This window comes from Pongo abelii, chromosome 20 (genome assembly GCF_028885655.2).
Source record: "Pongo abelii isolate AG06213 chromosome 20, NHGRI_mPonAbe1-v2.0_pri, whole genome shotgun sequence".
NCBI lineage: Eukaryota > Metazoa > Chordata > Mammalia > Primates > Hominidae > Pongo > Pongo abelii.
Window position 1 is genome coordinate 54,632,327 of NC_072005.2, and position 16,074 is coordinate 54,648,400.

General features: G+C 56.2%; 2 protein-coding genes across 7 annotated transcripts in view; both read left to right on the top strand.

Moving 5' to 3' along the window:
- Positions 1-7,164, top strand: part of GRIN2D (glutamate ionotropic receptor NMDA type subunit 2D) — a 56,291-nt gene extending 49,127 nt beyond the window's left edge. For 5 of the 6 annotated variants that reach the window (XM_054540854.2, XM_054540855.2, XM_024236416.3 and 2 more), the window contains 3 exons: positions 3,497-3,684; positions 3,878-4,110; positions 4,331-6,821. In XM_054540854.2, coding sequence (XP_054396829.1) covers positions 3,497-3,684; positions 3,878-4,110; positions 4,331-5,668 — 1,759 coding nt within the window. In that variant the 3' untranslated portion in view covers positions 5,669-6,821. Of the gene's footprint in view, positions 1-3,496; positions 3,685-3,877; positions 4,111-4,330; positions 6,822-7,085 lie in introns of those variants that run through there. The other variant, XR_010138638.1, reaches the window with a different exon arrangement.
- A 564-nt stretch (positions 7,165-7,728) lies between these two features.
- Positions 7,729-15,353, top strand: GRWD1 (glutamate rich WD repeat containing 1). The gene is made up of 7 exons (XM_002829508.5): positions 7,729-7,916; positions 8,109-8,226; positions 8,405-8,567; positions 12,140-12,353; positions 12,493-12,635; positions 12,861-13,058; positions 14,528-15,353. The coding sequence occupies exons 1-7, from the start codon at positions 7,730-7,732 to the stop codon at positions 14,843-14,845; spliced, it is 1,341 nt and encodes a 446-aa protein (XP_002829554.3). The 5' UTR covers position 7,729; the 3' UTR covers positions 14,846-15,353.
- Positions 15,354-16,074: the final 721 nt, after the last annotated feature.

Consider the following 16,074-nt stretch of genomic DNA (forward strand, 5'->3'; position numbering starts at 1 on the left):
CATCCAGCCGCTTTTTTTTTTTTTTTTTTTTTTTTTTTGAGACGGAGTCTTGCTCTGTCACCCAGGCTGGAGTGCAGTGGTGCGATCTCGGCTCACTGCAACCTCTGCCTCCCGAGTTCAAATGATTCTCTTGCCTCAGCCTCCTGAGTAGGTGGGACTACAGGCGCCTGCCACCACATCCAGCTAATTTTTTGTATTTTTAGTAGAGACGGGGTTTCACCGTGTTAGCCAGGATGGTCTCGATTTCCTGACCTTGTGATCCGCCCTCCTCGGCCTCCCAAAGTGCTAGGATTACAGGCATGAGCCACTGCGCCCGGCCTAATTTTTGTATTTTTAATAGAGACGGGGTTTCGCCATGTTGGCCAGGCTGGTGTCGAACTCCTGACCTCATGTGATCCGCCCGCCTCAGCCTCCCAAAGTGCTGGGATTACAGGCGTGAGTCACTGCACCTGGCCAATATGAACTCATATTCTATATAGGATTCTGGGAGTAATTTTTTTGTTCGTTTGTTTTGTTTTTAGAGACAGGGTATCCCTGTCACCCAAACTGGGGTGCAGTGGTGTCATCATAGCTCACTGCAGCTTCAAACTCCTGGGCTCAAGGGATCCTCCTGCCTCAGCCTCCTGAGTAGCTGGGAATATAGGTGCATCACCACACCTGGCTAATTTGTTGTTTTTTTTTATAGAGGCAGGGTATCACTATGTGGCCCAGGCTGGTCTCAAACTCCTGGGCTCAGGCGATCCTCTTGCTTTGGCCTCCCAAAGTGTTGGGATTACAGGCATGAGCCATCACGCCCAGCCTAACTTTTTAAAAAATACACCCCATAAGGTCGGGTGTGAAAGCTCACGCCTGTAATCCCAGCATTTTGGGAGGCTGAGGCAGGAGGATTGCTTGAGCCCAGGAGTTTGAGACCAGCCTGGGAAACAGAGTGAGACCCCATCTCTAAAAATAAATACATAAATAAATAAATACATACATACATACATACATACATATTTTAAAAATACATAAAATACACCCCATACATCCTTACCTATCAGAGCATAAGCATTTACCTGATATCACAGAACAGTTACACAGTATTCCTCTGTGTGGATTCATTTATTCATTCATTCATTTATTCTGCAAGTATCTATCAACCCCATCCTACATGCCAGGAGCTATGCCCCAGCCACAGATGAGAATGAGACCAACTGGGACCCTGGGGGTTCTTGCAGTCTCATGGGGAAGGTTGAGATTAATCAAACAACCACAGAAATAAAAGTAAAATGACAGCAGCTGTAAATGAGAGTGATAGCAGCATGTGCCATACCAAATGCATCCATGAGAACTAACTCCACAGCCCCGCCCCTCTTCCCACCAAGTCTTAGAAATCAGGGCCTAGGCTGGGCACGGTGGCTCACGCCTATAATCCCAGCACCTTGAGAGAAACCCACTGTGGGAGGCCAGGGTGGGCCGATAACCTGAGGTTGGGAGTTTGAGACCAGCCTGACCAACATGGAGAAAACCCATCTCCACTAAAAGTACAGAATTAGCCGGGCATGGTGGCGCATGCCTGTAATCCCAGCTACTCCAGAGGCTGAGGCAGGAGAATCGTTTGATCCAGGGAGGCGGAGGTTGTGGTGAGCCCAGATCGCACCATTGCACTCCAGCCTGGGCAGGGCCTCGGCCAGGTGTGGTGGCTCAGGCCTGTAATCCCAGCATTTTGGGAGGCCGAGGCGGGTGGATCAACTGAGGTCAGGAGTTCAAGACCAGCCTGGCCAACATGGTGAAACCCCATCTCTACTAAAAATACAAAATTAGCCGTGTGTGGTGGTGCATGCCTACAATCCCAGCTACTTGGGTGGCTGAGGCAGGAGAATCGCTTGAACGTGGGAGGTGGAGGTTGCAGTAGGCACTCCAGCCTGGGGGACAAGAGCGAAACTCAGTCTCAAGAAAAAAGAAAGAAAGAAAGAAATCAGGGCCTAGTGGGAGAACCCAAGCAAGTTAAGGTATGTGTCTGGGTCTGTGTTTTCCCATCTGAAAACAATGGTTATCTCCCTGCAGGCTCACACCTGTAGTCCCAGTACTTTGGGTGGCCAAGGCGGGAAGATCACTTGAGCCCAGGAGTTAGAGCCCAGCCTGGGCAACATGGAGAAACCCTGTCTCTACAAAAAATACAAAAATTAACCAGGTGTGGTGACGTGTGCCTGTAGTCCCAGCTACTCAGGAGGCTGAGGCAGGAGGATCGGTTGAAGCAAAGAGGTCAAGGCTGCAGTGAGCTATGATGGTGCCACTGCATTCTAGCTTGGGCAACATAGTGAGACCTTGTCTCAGGAAAAAAAAAAGAGTTCTCAGACTAGATAGAACAATGCCTGGCACAATGTAAGTGATCATTCACTCGCATTATTTTTTTTCTCCATTTCTTCTTCTAAGCCTCAATCCTCCTCTTTATTTGTTTTGAGATGGCATCTCTCTCTGTCACCCAGGCTGGAGTGCAGTGGCTCGATTTTGGCTCACAGCAACCTCTGCCTCCCAGGTTCAAGCAATTCTCCTGCCTCAACCTCCTGAGTAGCTGGGATTACAGGTGCCTGCCACCACACCTGGCTAATTTTTGTATTTTCAGTAGAGATGGGGTTTCACCATGTTGGCCAAACTGGTCTGGAACTCCTGAGCTCACAGGTGATCCGCCTGCCTTGGCTTCCCAAAGTGCTGGGATTATAGCCATGAGCTACCATGGCCAGTCTCAATTCTCTTTTTTAAAATGCAAGAGTAAATGGACTCTTTGGAGGGCTATGGTGAGGAGTAAAGAAATAACTATTTCATTAACAGTCACAGCTGGCCAGGTGCGGCTGCTCACGCCTCTAATCTCAGCACTTTGGGAGGCCGAGACTGGTGGATCACGAGGACAGGGGTTCGAGACCAGCCTGGCCAACATGGTGGAACCCCGTCTCTACTAAAAATGCAAAAATTAGCTGGGCGTGGTAGTGGGAACCTATAATCCCAGCTACTTGGGAGGCTGAGGCAGGAGAATCACTTGAACCCGGGAGTCGGAGCTTGCAGTGAGCCGAGACTGTGCCACTGCACTCCAGCCTGGGTGACAGAATGAGACTCTGTCTCAAAAAAAAAAAAAAAAAAAAAAAAGTCACAGCTAACACTTCTCCAGCACCTCCTTTGCATGAGGTACTATCTAACTTTTCCCCATAGTCCCTGCTTCTGGGGAGGCTGAGATAGGAGGATCGCTTGAGCCCAGGATTTCTGGTCCAGCCTGAACAACATAGCAAGACCCTGTCTCTTAAAAAACATACTTTTGCAACAACTCTGAAGGGAGATACTGCTGCCATGCCCATTTTGCTGATGTTGAAACTGAGGCACAGAGAAGTGCAATGATTTGCTCAGGAGCTCAGGGCCAGTTAGGATTTGGAGCAGTTGGAGGTTAGAGGTGAGGAGGTTCCAGGCCTGGCGGCCAGGGCATCTAGGTGGGACTGACCCTGCCCTCCATTCCCCCTCCCCCCAGGAAGCTGGACGCCTTCATCTACGATGCTGCGGTGCTCAATTACATGGCCCGCAAGGACGAGGGCTGCAAGCTTGTCACCATCGGCTCCGGCAAGGTCTTCGCCACGACAGGCTATGGCATCGCCCTGCACAAGGGCTCCCGCTGGAAGCGGCCCATCGACCTGGCGTTGCTGCAGTTCCTGGGGGATGGTGCGGCTGCACACAGGGATTTCCACAGCGGAGAGGGGGAGGGCTAGGCCCCTGGGTTCCGGGGAAGAAAGGGGCAAAGACCCGGACACCAGGGTCTGAGGGAGGAAGGGGCTAAGGGCCTACATTCCCACATCACAGACGAGGGTCCTCAGAGGGTACTCATAGCAGGTGACTTTTGACCGCCCCTCCCCAGATGAGATCGAGATGCTGGAGCGGCTGTGGCTCTCTGGGATCTGCCACAATGACAAAATCGAGGTGATGAGCAGCAAGCTGGACATCGACAACATGGCGGGCGTCTTCTACATGCTCCTGGTGGCCATGGGCCTGTCCCTGCTGGTCTTCGCCTGGGAGCACCTGGTGTACTGGCGCCTGCGGCACTGCCTGGGGCCCACCCACCGCATGGACTTCCTGCTGGCCTTCTCCAGGGTATGGGGCAGAGAGGGAGGCAGAGAGGGGGAGATGGCAGGGGCGGGGGACAAAGGTAAAGCCCAGCAGAGACAAGGAGATGTGTGGGTCGAGATGTGGATAGTGGGGAAGAGAGCGGGAGACGCAGGCCAGTAAATGGAGAGGAGAGAGGGACTGAGGGGAGGCAGGCAGGCGTCCTGGGCACCTCGCGCTGACCCCCGTCCTGTCCCCGAACCCGCAGGGCATGTACAGCTGCTGCAGCGCCGAGGCCGCCCCACCGCCCGCCAAGCCCCCGCCGCCGCCACAGCCCCTGCCCAGCCCCGCGTACCCCGCGCCGCGGCCGGCGCCCGGGCCCGCACCTTTCGTGCCCCGCGAGCGCGCCTCAGTGGACCGCTGGCGCCGGACCAAGGGCGCGGGGCCGCCGGGAGGCGCGGGCCTGGCCGACGGCTTCCACCGCTACTACGGCCCCATCGAGCCGCAGGGCCTAGGCCTCGGCCTGGGCGAGGCGCGCGCGGCACCGCGGGGCGCAGCCGGGCGCCCGCTGTCCCCGCCGGCCGCTCAGCCGCCGCAGAAGCCGCCGCCCTCCTATTTCGCCATCGTACGCGACAAGGAGCCAGCCGAGCCCCCCGCCGGCGCCTTCCCTGGCTTCCCGTCGCCGCCCGCGCCCCCCGCCGCCGCGGCCACCGCCGTCGGGCCGCCGCTCTGCCGCCTGGCCTTCGAGGACGAGAGTCCGCCGGCGCCCGCGCGGTGGCCGCGCTCGGACCCCGAGAGCCAACCCCTGCTGGGGCCAGGCGCGGGCGGCCCGGGGGGCGCGGGGGGCGCGGGCGGAGGAGCCCCGGCCGCTCCGCCCCCGTGCCGCGCCGCGCCGCCCCCCTGCCCTTACCTCGATCTCGAGCCGTCGCCGTCGGACTCGGAGGACTCGGAGAGCCTGGGCGGCGCGTCGCTGGGCGGCCTGGAGCCCTGGTGGTTTGCCGACTTCCCCTACCCGTACGCCGAGCGCCTCGGGCCGCCGCCCGGCCGCTACTGGTCGGTCGACAAGCTCGGGGGCTGGCGCGCCGGGAGCTGGGACTACCTGCCCCCGCGCAGCGGTCCGGCCGCCTGGCACTGTCGCCACTGCGCCAGCCTGGAGCTGCTGCCGCCGCCGCGCCATCTCAGCTGCTCGCACGATGGCCTGGACGGCGGCTGGTGGGCGCCGCCGCCTCCACCCTGGGCCGCCGGGCCCCTGCCCCGCCGCCGGGCCCGCTGCGGGTGCCCGCGGTCGCACCCGCACCGTCCGCGGGCTTCGCACCGCACGCCCGCCGCCGCCGCGCCCCACCACCACAGGCACCGGCGCGCAGCTGGGGGCTGGGACCTCCCACCGCCCGCGCCCACCTCGCGCTCGCTCGAGGACCTCAGCTCGTGCCCTCGCGCCGCCCCTGCGCGCAGGCTTACCGGGCCCTCCCGCCACGCTCGCAGGTGTCCGCACGCCGCGCACTGGGGGCCGCCGCTGCCCACAGCTTCCCACCGGAGACACCGGGGCGGGGACCTGGGCACCCGCAGGGGCTCGGCGCACTTCTCCAGCCTCGAGTCCGAGGTATGACGCGGCCCCGGGGGCCCCACCGCCCCCTTGGTCAGCGCAGGCCACGGCCCGAGGGGGCGCCCGCAGTGGACAGGACCCGCGTAGGTTGGGAAGGAAAGCAGTGGAACTGGCCGGACCTCGCCTGGAGCAGCGTCCTGCGCCCCCTGGTTCTGGAGGAACTGCAAGCCGGAGAGGATTTGGTCCCTCAACTATCACCCAGCCTGACAGCGAGGGGGCGGGGGCCTTGGAGCCCACCGGACTTTTTTTTAAACCCGATAAGGGCTTTTTAACGTCACCAGATGGGGCGGGAGGTAGGGGGTTCACGCCACTCCCGCGTCCCACCTCCACGCCCGGGGCCGTGGCCCCCACATCACTGTGCAGCTCCCCGGCCCCAGCCACGCCTCCGGGGAAGACCGTTTTTAACCTTTCATCCATTGGGACTCAAAACTGTGAGACGCGTTCGCCAAACTGTGACCCCAGACCTTGGCCCCGCCACACAGAAACCCCTGACCCAGACTGTGACATCCGACTCCTAAAATGGTCATCCGACTCCAGACTGTGACCCCTGACCCCAAACTGTGACCCGAACCCCAGACTGTGCCCCGACCAGACTGTGACCCTTGACATCAAACCGTGACACCCCCTCCTCCTCTTCCACCCTCGGTCGCTTTTCCCTACTCTGACCTAGGACACATCCCCAACGGAAGCCCCGCCTTCCCTTGCACCGCGATGAACCCAACCTCCCTGAAGCCAAAACTTCCCACCCTGCCGCACCTCCGGACCACCCCACTTGCCACCAAGCACAGCCTCTCCAAATCCAACCCTTATTTGCGACCCTTCAGTGATGACCCAGCAGACCTCCAAAAAGCCTCCTCTTCCCAGATCTCCAGCCGGGTCTGGGGCTGGGTTGCGGAGGGGAGGGTCTGGGAGTCCACACTTCACCAACTTCCCTTCCCACTCTCTTATTCCACATTGCAGTGTTTGGAATAAACCATGTTTTTATGCCTCCTCAGTCCAAGCCTAAGCTCCGTATCTGTTAGCCCCCCTCAAATTCTCTGGAGGAAACAGAAACACAGAAGTCCCACAGGGGAAGAGGAGAGAGAATTAGAGAACGGAGACTCTGAAAGGAGGTGCGTGGGGAGACAAAGACCAAGAAAGAGGAGGTGGGAAGAGACCCTGAAAAGAAAGTCGAGAGGGTACTGGGGCAGATAGAGACCCCAAGAGAGTGGTGAGATAGATCCCGGAGACAAAACATATTAAGATCAAAGGTATGGTTTTATTTCCTATGGCTATAGGTACCAAGGCTTGCTAGATTCTCAATATCCTGTTCATGAAAGCTAGGAGAGTGTCTGACATATCCCAGCCAATCCGCATTATCTTGAATGCTGTTAATCTCACCAATGAGAATCTATTTCTAACATTTCATTATGTCAATTAGCCAAACCGCTGGTGCTGATGGGCGATAAAGAGAGACGAAGCACTTGTAATAGCTGCCTCCAGAGGGTGGACTTTCTGATTAAGCGCTCGCTGACCAGAGCTGCCATGTGAATTTCTAGTTAGGCAATTGACTGCCCCTAGACGGTAGATTGAACCGCCTAACTTACAGATAATATCCATCCTGTCTACAAGAAGGCATTTTTGAAACAAATTAAAGCCATCACAACAGAGAGAGGAAAAGAAACCGGCCTTATGGGTCCTCAGGGAGCAGAAACTCAAGTCTCCTTGCCAGTGAAAGAGCAAAATTGCATATATGAATAATTAATTAAGTGGAAAGAACGCTCTCGGAATCAAAGTGGAAAACGGGGAAAGCAAGCCTCCCGTAGAACTACAACTCCCAGAAGGCCTTGCCACTACCGCGAGGAACAGCGGCCAAAGTCACGCGAAGATGCAGTTTCTCCGTATTCGCAGGCTTCTTTCGCTGGCGCCATTACCTGAGTTCTCCTTCCGCGTTTCCGCACCCTCTCCGATTAGCGGTCCCCGGAGTTTCCAAGGTAACCGCGCAGTAGGGCGGATCTCATTAGGCAGAAAGCGAAACCCGGAAGTGACGCTCTTACCGGGCGTCAGCAGTGAGCGGGTTCGAAGATGGCGGCGCGCAAGGGTCGGCGGCGCACGTGTGAAGCCGGGGAACCCATGGAGGCCGAGTCCGGCAACACAAGTTCCGAGGGCCCGGCCCAGGTCTACCTACCCGGCCGGGGGCCGCCGCTACGCGAAGGGGAGGAGCTGGTCATGGACGAGGAGGCCTATGTGCTCTACCACCGAGCGCAGACTGGTAGGGCTGAGTCCGGACTCCAGGGTCCTGAGGTGGCTGATCCCGAGCCTTTAACCTGAGAGGTGCTCGGGAAGAGAAGGCTGGGGTCTAAGAGAAGTGATTTCATACCGGAGGCGGTTGATCCATGAGGGAGGTGGGGACTGAGCTCTTACTGTCCCGTCTTAACTCGTAAACCCCTTCTTCCATCCCCAGGCGCCCCCTGTCTCAGCTTTGACATAGTCCGGGATCACCTGGGAGACAATCGGACAGAGCTTCCTCTTACACTTTACTTGTGTGCTGGGACCCAGGCTGAGAGCGCCCAGAGCAACAGGTAAGACCCGAGGCTTTTCCAGGACCAGGAGGCTCAGTTTCCAGCCCCTTCCTCAGGACCCAGGAGTTAGGGCTTCCAGTTTCTGCCTCTCGCAGACCCAGGAATATGGGTTTCCAGCCTCTCTCCTTCCCAAGAATCCTGGAATCTAGTGCCTAACTCACCCCACAATTTATCCCAGACTGATGATGCTTCGGATGCACAATCTGCATGGGACGAAGCCCCCACCCTCAGAGGGCAGTGATGAAGAAGAGGAGGAGGAAGATGAAGAGGATGAAGAAGAGCGGAAGCCTCAGCTGGAGCTGGCCATGGTGCCCCACTATGGTGGCATCAACCGAGTTCGGGTAAGTATGGTCCCAGGAGCCTGCTCTGCATTCTCTGAAACACCCGACCCATCCCCTGTGTCCATAACTCCCAACACCTCCTCATGTCTTTCTTTTTTTTTTTTTTTTTTTTTTTTTTGAGACGTAGTCTCGCTCTGTCACCCAGGCTGGAGTGCAGTGGCGCAGTCTCGGCTCACTGCAACCTCTGCCTCCCGGGTTCAAGCAATTCTCCTGCCTCAGCCTCCCGAGTAGCTGGGATTACAGGCACACACCACCACACCCAGCTGGTCTTGAACTCCTGATCTGTCCGCCTCGGCCTCCCAAAGTGCTGGGATCACAGGCGTGAGCCACCGTGCCTGGCCCTTTTTTTTTTTTTTTGAGATGGAGTCTCACTCTGTTGCCCAGGCTGGAGTGCAGTGGTGCGATCTTGGCTCACTGCAACCTCGCCTTTCCAGGTTCAAGCGATTCTCCTGCCTTGGCTTCCCAAGTAGCTGGGACTATAGGCGCCTGCCACCAGGCCCTTCTAATTTTTTGTTTTTTGGTTTTTTTTTGAGACGAAGTTTTGCTCTGTCGCCTAGACTGGAGGGCAATGGTGTGATCTCAGCTCACTGCAACTTCCGCCTCCCAGGTTCAAGCGATTCTCCTGCCTTAACCAAGTAGCTGAGATTACAGGCGCGCGCTACCACGCCCGGCTAATTTTTGTATTCTTAGTAGAGACGGGGTTTCACAATGTTGATCAGGCTGGTTGTGAACTCCTGACCTCGTGATCCGCCTGCCTCGGCTTCCCAAAGTGCTGAGATTACAGGCATGAGCCACTGCGTCTGGCCAATTTTTTGTATTTTTAGTAGAGACGAGGTTTCGCCTTGTTGGCTAGGCTGGTCTCAAACTCCTGACCTCGAGTGATCTGCACGCCTCGGGCACCCAAAGCCATGGGCTTACAAGCGTGAGCCACCACACCCGGCCTCCTTCAGTTTTTAGAAAAGTACTTGTCACATAGTTTTATCCAATTTAGCTATTATGATCACTGTCATTACATGCTAGGTACTGTTTTAGATTAAGAGGATGTGTTTTATGTTCTTCACTTTTCTCTTTGGTAACATAGTGAGTTACAGAACTTATCTGATGGGGCTGGCATGAGGTCAAATGCAATAACATATAGTGCCTAGAATAGCACCTGGTTGTAATATGAGGTATGTATTTTCTGTTACTATTCAGGAACTGTTTTTGGTTGTGGCTGTTTGTTTTGTTTTTGAGTCATGGTTTCACTCCCATTGCCCAGGCTGGAGTGCAATGGCGTGATCTCGGCTCACTGCAACCTCCGCCTCCCAGGTTCAAGTGATTCTCCTGCCTCAGCCTCCTGAGTAGCTGGGACCACAAGTGCACACCACCATGCCCAGCTGATTTTTGTATTTTTAGTAGAGATGGAGTCTCATTATGTTGGCCAGGCTGGTCTCGAACTCCTGAGCTCAAGTGATCCGCCCACCTTGGCCCCCAAAATGCTGGGATTATAGGCACGAGGCACTGTGCCCAGCCTGTTTATTTGTTTTTTGCTTCAAAGCTAAAACATCTGATCAGGTAGACTTGTAAGTAGAATGATATGGTATATGAAGAGCACTTAGAACAGTACTTGGCTGATAGGTGGGGCTGTCTGTTTCCATGAAATTATTTTTACTATGTTTCAGTACTGTTCTAGATGCAGAGGATTTAGCAGCAAGCAAAAGGTCTCTGGCTCCATGAACTTACACACTAGTGGGGGAAGGGAACGAGATGAAACTAAGTAAATGTGTACCATGTCCAAAGGTGTTAACTATCCTGGAAAAAATTCAAATGAAGCAGGGGAAGAGGGTTAGGGTGCTCCAGGAGTGGGGTGCTATTTTTAAACAGTGTGGTTAGGAAAGTATTCAGTCATAAAATGCCATTTGCATAGATACTCACAGGTAGTGGGGCAGTGAACCCTGTAAAAGAATTTGCAGGCAAGGAAAACACAAGTTCACAGGCTCTGGGGTGAGCTTGGCATGTTTGAAGAGTTTCAAGAGAAGCGGGGGAGTCCAGTCTGTCTGGAGCAGAATGAACAAAAGGGAGAGTGACACAATTTGGGGGGCGGGCACAGAGAAGACATTGTTCAGAGCCTTGTCGGCCACTGTAAGGACTCCAGCTTTTAATTGGGAGACATTGGAGGGTTTCGGGCAGAGGAAAGACAGGGTCTGACTTGTTTTAAAGTGATCCCTTTGGCTGCTGTTTTAAATATCAATTGCAGAGAGGTAAGGGTAGGAGGAAAGAATCCTGTGGGGAGACTTATAGTATTCAGGGGAAAGATGACATCAGTAGTAGTGTAACAGCAATAGACATCATGAGAAGGGGGTTGGAAGGAAGCTTTTTTTTTTAGACGAGACAGAGTCTCGCTTTTGTCGCCCAGGCCGGAGTGCAATGGCGCGATCTCGGCTCACTGCAACCTCTGACTCCTGGGTTCAAGCGATTCTCCTGCCTCAGCCTCCTAAGTAGCTGGGATTACAGCCACCCACCAGCATGCCTGGCTAATTTTTGCATTTTTAGTAGAGGCGGGGTTTCATCATGTTGGCCAGGGTGGTCTCGCTCCTGACCTCAGGCAATCTGCCCTCCTCGGCCTCCCAAAGTGCTGGGATTACAGGCATGAGCCACTGCGCCTGGCCCTGGAAGTGAGCATTTTTACTGTAGCCAGCATAGGTGCTGGGCATGAGGACCAAGAATGAGTCCTGTAATTTTGGGACCTGAGGTGGAGAGGGAGCAGTTGCAGGTGGCAATTAGGAGCTTGGCTTTGGTTGTATCAAGTTTGAATGGTCAGGCTGGCACAGTGGCTGACGCCTGTAATCCCAGCACTTTGGGAAGCTGATGCAGAAGGATCACTTGAGACCAGGAGTTCCAGACCAGCCTGGGCAGTAAAGTGAGACCCTGTCTCTACAAAAAAAATTTTAAAAGCCAGATGTGATGGTGTTCACCCATAGTCCCAACTACTTGGGAGGCTGAGGTGGGAGGATCACTTGAGCCCAGGAGGTTGAGGCTGCAGTGAGCCGTGATGGCATCACTGCACTCCATCCTGGGCAACAGAGCGGGACCCTGTCTCAAAAACAAATAAGTTTGAATGGTCAATGCAGTAAGAGTCTGGAGCCCAGGGGAGAGGTCAGGGCTAGGGGTATTGGAAACCTTGTGGCCGGACTGGGTCTCCTAGTGAACAAACACAGAGGCAAGGAGATCTGAGGACTGAGTCTTGTGGCCTTCCAGCATTTAGAGGGTTACCGAGACCAGGAGCCTGAACACCCTCCCAAGGGCTGGTGGGAATTGCAGCCTCAACTCCCAGGCATCTTGGGGCTCTATCCTCCCACCTCAGCTCCCCCACCCACTCCCACCCCGCTGTGGAGAGCTGTCGCAGTAACCGTGCTGGTTTCTGCAGGTTATGATTTTCTTCCCACAGAGGTTTCAAGGAGCTGTAGTCCCAGGCCTGGGAGATCTGAGGAAGCGCACTTCTGGTTATCTGGGATATGGGGAGTGTGGGGTCAGTGCCCTGATCCTCCTCTCCCCTCGCTTCACATCACCCTTCCCCCACCGCTCTTCTGCAGGTGTCATGGCTGGGTGAAGAGCCCGTGGCTGGGGTGTGGTCAGAGAAGGGCCAGGTGGAGGTGTTTGCGCTGCGGCGGCTTCTGCAGGTGGTGGAGGACCCTCAGGCCCTGGCAGCCTTCCTCCGGGATGAGCAGGCCCAAATGAAGCCCATCTTCTCCTTCGCTGGACACATGGGCGAGGGCTTTGCCCTTGACTGGTCCCCCCGGGTGCCCGGTGAGTCCCTGGGGTGTTCAGGAGTCCCAGGAGGTGGGGGCAGCAGGGTCTGCAACAAGGCGCCGGGCGCTTAGACTCCAAGGAGGGGAGCGAGCTGCGGCCAGGTGGGGCGAGGTCATTTCCTGACTCCCTTCCCCAGGTCGCCTGCTGACCGGTGACTGTCAAAAGAACATCCACCTCTGGACACCTACGGACGGCGGCTCCTGGCACGTGGACCAGCGGCCATTCGTGGGCCACACACGCTCTGTGGAGGACCTGCAGTGGTCACCGACTGAGAACACGGTGAGGGAGGGTGGGGTTCTGGTCGTATAGTTCTGATGGATTCTAGGCCAGGGACCTAGAATCCTAGGTCTGAGGGAAAAGAGGGCTGGGAGCCTGACAGAGGTTTAGTTTCCAGGCCAAGTCCTAGTAAGGGGGACAGTGAAAGAGAGAGTAGCCCACTGCTGGCGCTTGGGCTTCACCGTGGGCTAGTGGGCATCAGGACCACTCAGACTCCGCCTCCCCCAGGTGTTTGCTTCCTGCTCAGCTGACGCCTCCATCCGCATCTGGGACATCCGGGCAGCCCCCAGCAAGGCCTGCATGCTCACCACAGCCACCGCCCATGATGGGGACATCAATGTCATCAGCTGGAGCCGCCGGGAGCCCTTCCTGCTCAGTGGCGGGGATGATGGGGCCCTCAAGATCTGGGACCTTCGGCAGTTCAAGGTTATTTTCCCAGCCAGACACCTGGGGGCTAGAGAAGCGTGCTTCCAGCAGCCCCTGGGATTTGTAGGATTTTTCCTCCTTGAATGGTTTTATACAACCAGAGCTGGAGAGCCCTTAGAACTAGACTCCCGCCTCTTCAGGGTACAGAGGAGGAAACTGAGGCTCAGCAAGAGGAAGGGTGGTGGGTCTCCACTCTTGGGGTCACTCACTCCACCAGGGGAACAGCTGACAAGAGATGGAAGGGGCTGGGGCAGCAGAGACTAGACCTCTGATCTGCCTGTGGGCAGAAGTACAGCTGTCTGTACAGCTGTCTGTATGGCCAGTGCTGAGAGCTTCAGAGAGTTGTAGATTTATAGATGCAACTGAGAATCGGGGCCCAGCCTGCTCGTTGTAGGAGAAGACTGAGGCACAGAAAGGACAGGAGCCGCTGTGACATGACAGCCAAGCTAGGGGTTGACATTGTGGAGCTGGGAGGGTCCCTGCGCAGGAGAAGTTGCAGCGTCTGGCATCCCTCTGGACAAAGCTGCAGCTTTGTGTGGCTCTGCCTTCCTGGGCTGCCATGATGTCCTTTTTCTCCTCCAGTTTGATCGTTTCTATAGCATCAGCCCTGGGGAGGAGGCTGGAGATGGATTCCAGCCTCCCAGGCCCACCAGGTCACACAGGGCCCAGCTTGTTGACCATTGGAACTTCAGAGCAGCTTCTCCTAATGAGAGAGACGCCAGTTGAGCGGGGCCTTTGCTGTAGTGAAAGTGCTGTCATTCTTAGTCTTTCTTTGGGTCGGCTTCCGGGGATTGTGCTTCTGCCTCCTTTGAGGCCTTTGTAGAATCTGCTGGGAGAACTCTGGGAGAGCCATGCCCTCCTTTTTTTTTTTTTTTTTGCGATGGAGTTTTGCTCTTATTGCCCAGGCTGGAGTGCAGTGGCGCAATCTCGGCTCACTGCAACCTCCCGCTCCTGGGTTCAAGTGATTCTCCTGCCTCAGTCTCCTGAGTAACTGGGATTACAGGCATGTGACACCACACCCGGATAATTTTGTATTTTTAGTAGAGATGGGGTTTCACCATGTTGGTCAGGCTGGTCTCCAACTCCTGACCTCGGGTGATCCACCTCCCTTGGCTTCCCAAGGTGCTGGGATTACAGGTGTGAGCCACCACGCCCAGCCCATGCCCTCCTTTTATAAGGAAGAAAACAGGCAGGCAGAGGGAAGAGCAGGGGCGGGGGTTTTGCTACCTGAGCTGGGAGGGGCTTCTTTGCAGGTGAATTACAATTCCCAGCAACCCCTGGGCTGGTCAGCCTTCTTAGCAGCCAGAATTACCCTGTGTCCCTTTCCTGGACTCTGAGCTTGTGAGGGCTTAAGGGGTGGGGCCCTGGCTGAACCCTGAGGCTGGAGAGGGGTTGGGGCTTCTGCCTGGGTCCCCCCCAGAGTCAGGCTGAGGCATTCAGAGCCCATTACTCCCATCCTCTCCCTCTAGTCTGGCTCCCCAGTGGCCACCTTCAAGCAGCATGTGGCCCCCGTGACCTCCGTCGAGTGGCACCCCCAGGACAGTGGGGTCTTTGCAGCCTCGGGTGCAGACCACCAGATCACACAGTGGGACCTGGCAGTGGAGCGGGACCCTGAGGCGGGTGACGTGGAGGCCGACCCCGGACTCGCCGACCTTCCGCAGCAGCTGCTGTTCGTGCACCAGGGTGAGACCGAGCTGAAGGAGCTACACTGGCACCCGCAGTGCCCAGGGCTCCTGGTCAGCACGGCACTGTCAGGCTTCACCGTCTTCCGCACCATCAGCGTCTGAGGCGTCCCACTGGCTCTGATCTTGCTTCCTGCTTGGCAACTGAAGTCGAATTGGGCTCCCCTGGAAGGGGTTCATTCAGGTCTGTTGACTGAGACTGGCCGGCCTGTGGGCTGCCGTGATGGATTCTGTTTGACGTATTGTTCTCTAGAAGGCCTGGGTCTGATCCAGTGACCCCTCTCACCAAAGAACTCGGTTTAACCAGGGCTCTGTAAGACCACTCCCACCCAGATACTGGTGTGGCCTGTGTGTTGGTGGATTCCTTCCTGTCAGCTGTGACCCATTTGACCTGTGTCCCCAGAACTCAGTTTTTTGTTTGTTTGTTTGAGATGGAGTCTTGGTCTGTCACCCGGGCTGGAGTGCAGTGGCACGATCTTGGTTTACTGCAACCTCCGCCTCCCGGGTTCAAATGATTGTCTTGGCTCAGTCTCCCAGGTAGCTGGGATTACAGGCATGTGCCACCACACCCCGTTAATTTTTGTGTTTTTAGTAGAGACGGGGTTTCACCATGTTGGCCAGGCTGGTCTCAAATTCTTGATCTCAAGTGATCTGTCCGCCCCGGCCTCCCAGAGTGCTGGGTTGGGATTACAGGCGTGAGCCACCGCGTCCGGCTCAGGACCCGGTTTTGGCTGCTGGTTCCCAGCAGGGAACTCGGGGGATATACAATGGCTACATCAAATTTGAGGTGTGGGTTCCTCCAACAAAATTTGCTTCTGCCCGTTGTCTTCCTGCCAGCTGGCTTTGGCCAGGATTTCTCCCTGTGGGGGCTACATGTGACCCCTCCCCTCCTGCCTGACTTAGAGGCTGGTGCTGTGTCGGGAGGAAGGTCTGGGCTCCTGAGCAGCAGTAAAGGACCAGGAAGAGGCCTGAGGTGTATTTGAGACTCTGGTCCTTTGGCCACAGCCCTGTGAGGAAACGGGGTGGAGGGGAGTTTGGGGGTGGGGAGGGATTTGGCAGCAGCTGCCCCCAGGCTGCTAGGCTGGGGGAGGCAACTGGGAGTCCAGTGCAACCCAACCTTCCGCCCACTGGGTGCCGCCGCGTTCTGCCTTCTCTAAGTGTCCTTCCATCTGGAACTCACTCTGGCTCAGTGAAAGGGGCCTCATCCCTGACCCCCACCAGCTGATGAAGGCTTCATCTCAGGGAACTCTGGAGCCCCTATTTCTCCTTCCATCCATCTCCCCTTTATCACGTTTCTTTCTTTCTTCTCTGTGTCCCCCTCTTTCAGAGTCTCC

Bases quoted from the DNA above. Each gene is read 5' to 3' on its own strand.
- GRWD1 (XM_002829508.5), top strand. From the start codon at position 7,730: ATGGCGGCGCGCAAGGGTCGGCGGCGCACGTGTGAAGCCGGGGAACCC. The intron at 7,917-8,108 runs GTAGGGCTGAGT...TTCCATCCCCAG, and splicing joins CTACCACCGAGCGCAGACTG to GCGCCCCCTGTCTCAGCTTT. The intron at 13,059-14,527 runs GTTATTTTCCCA...CTCTCCCTCTAG, and splicing joins GGGACCTTCGGCAGTTCAAG to TCTGGCTCCCCAGTGGCCAC.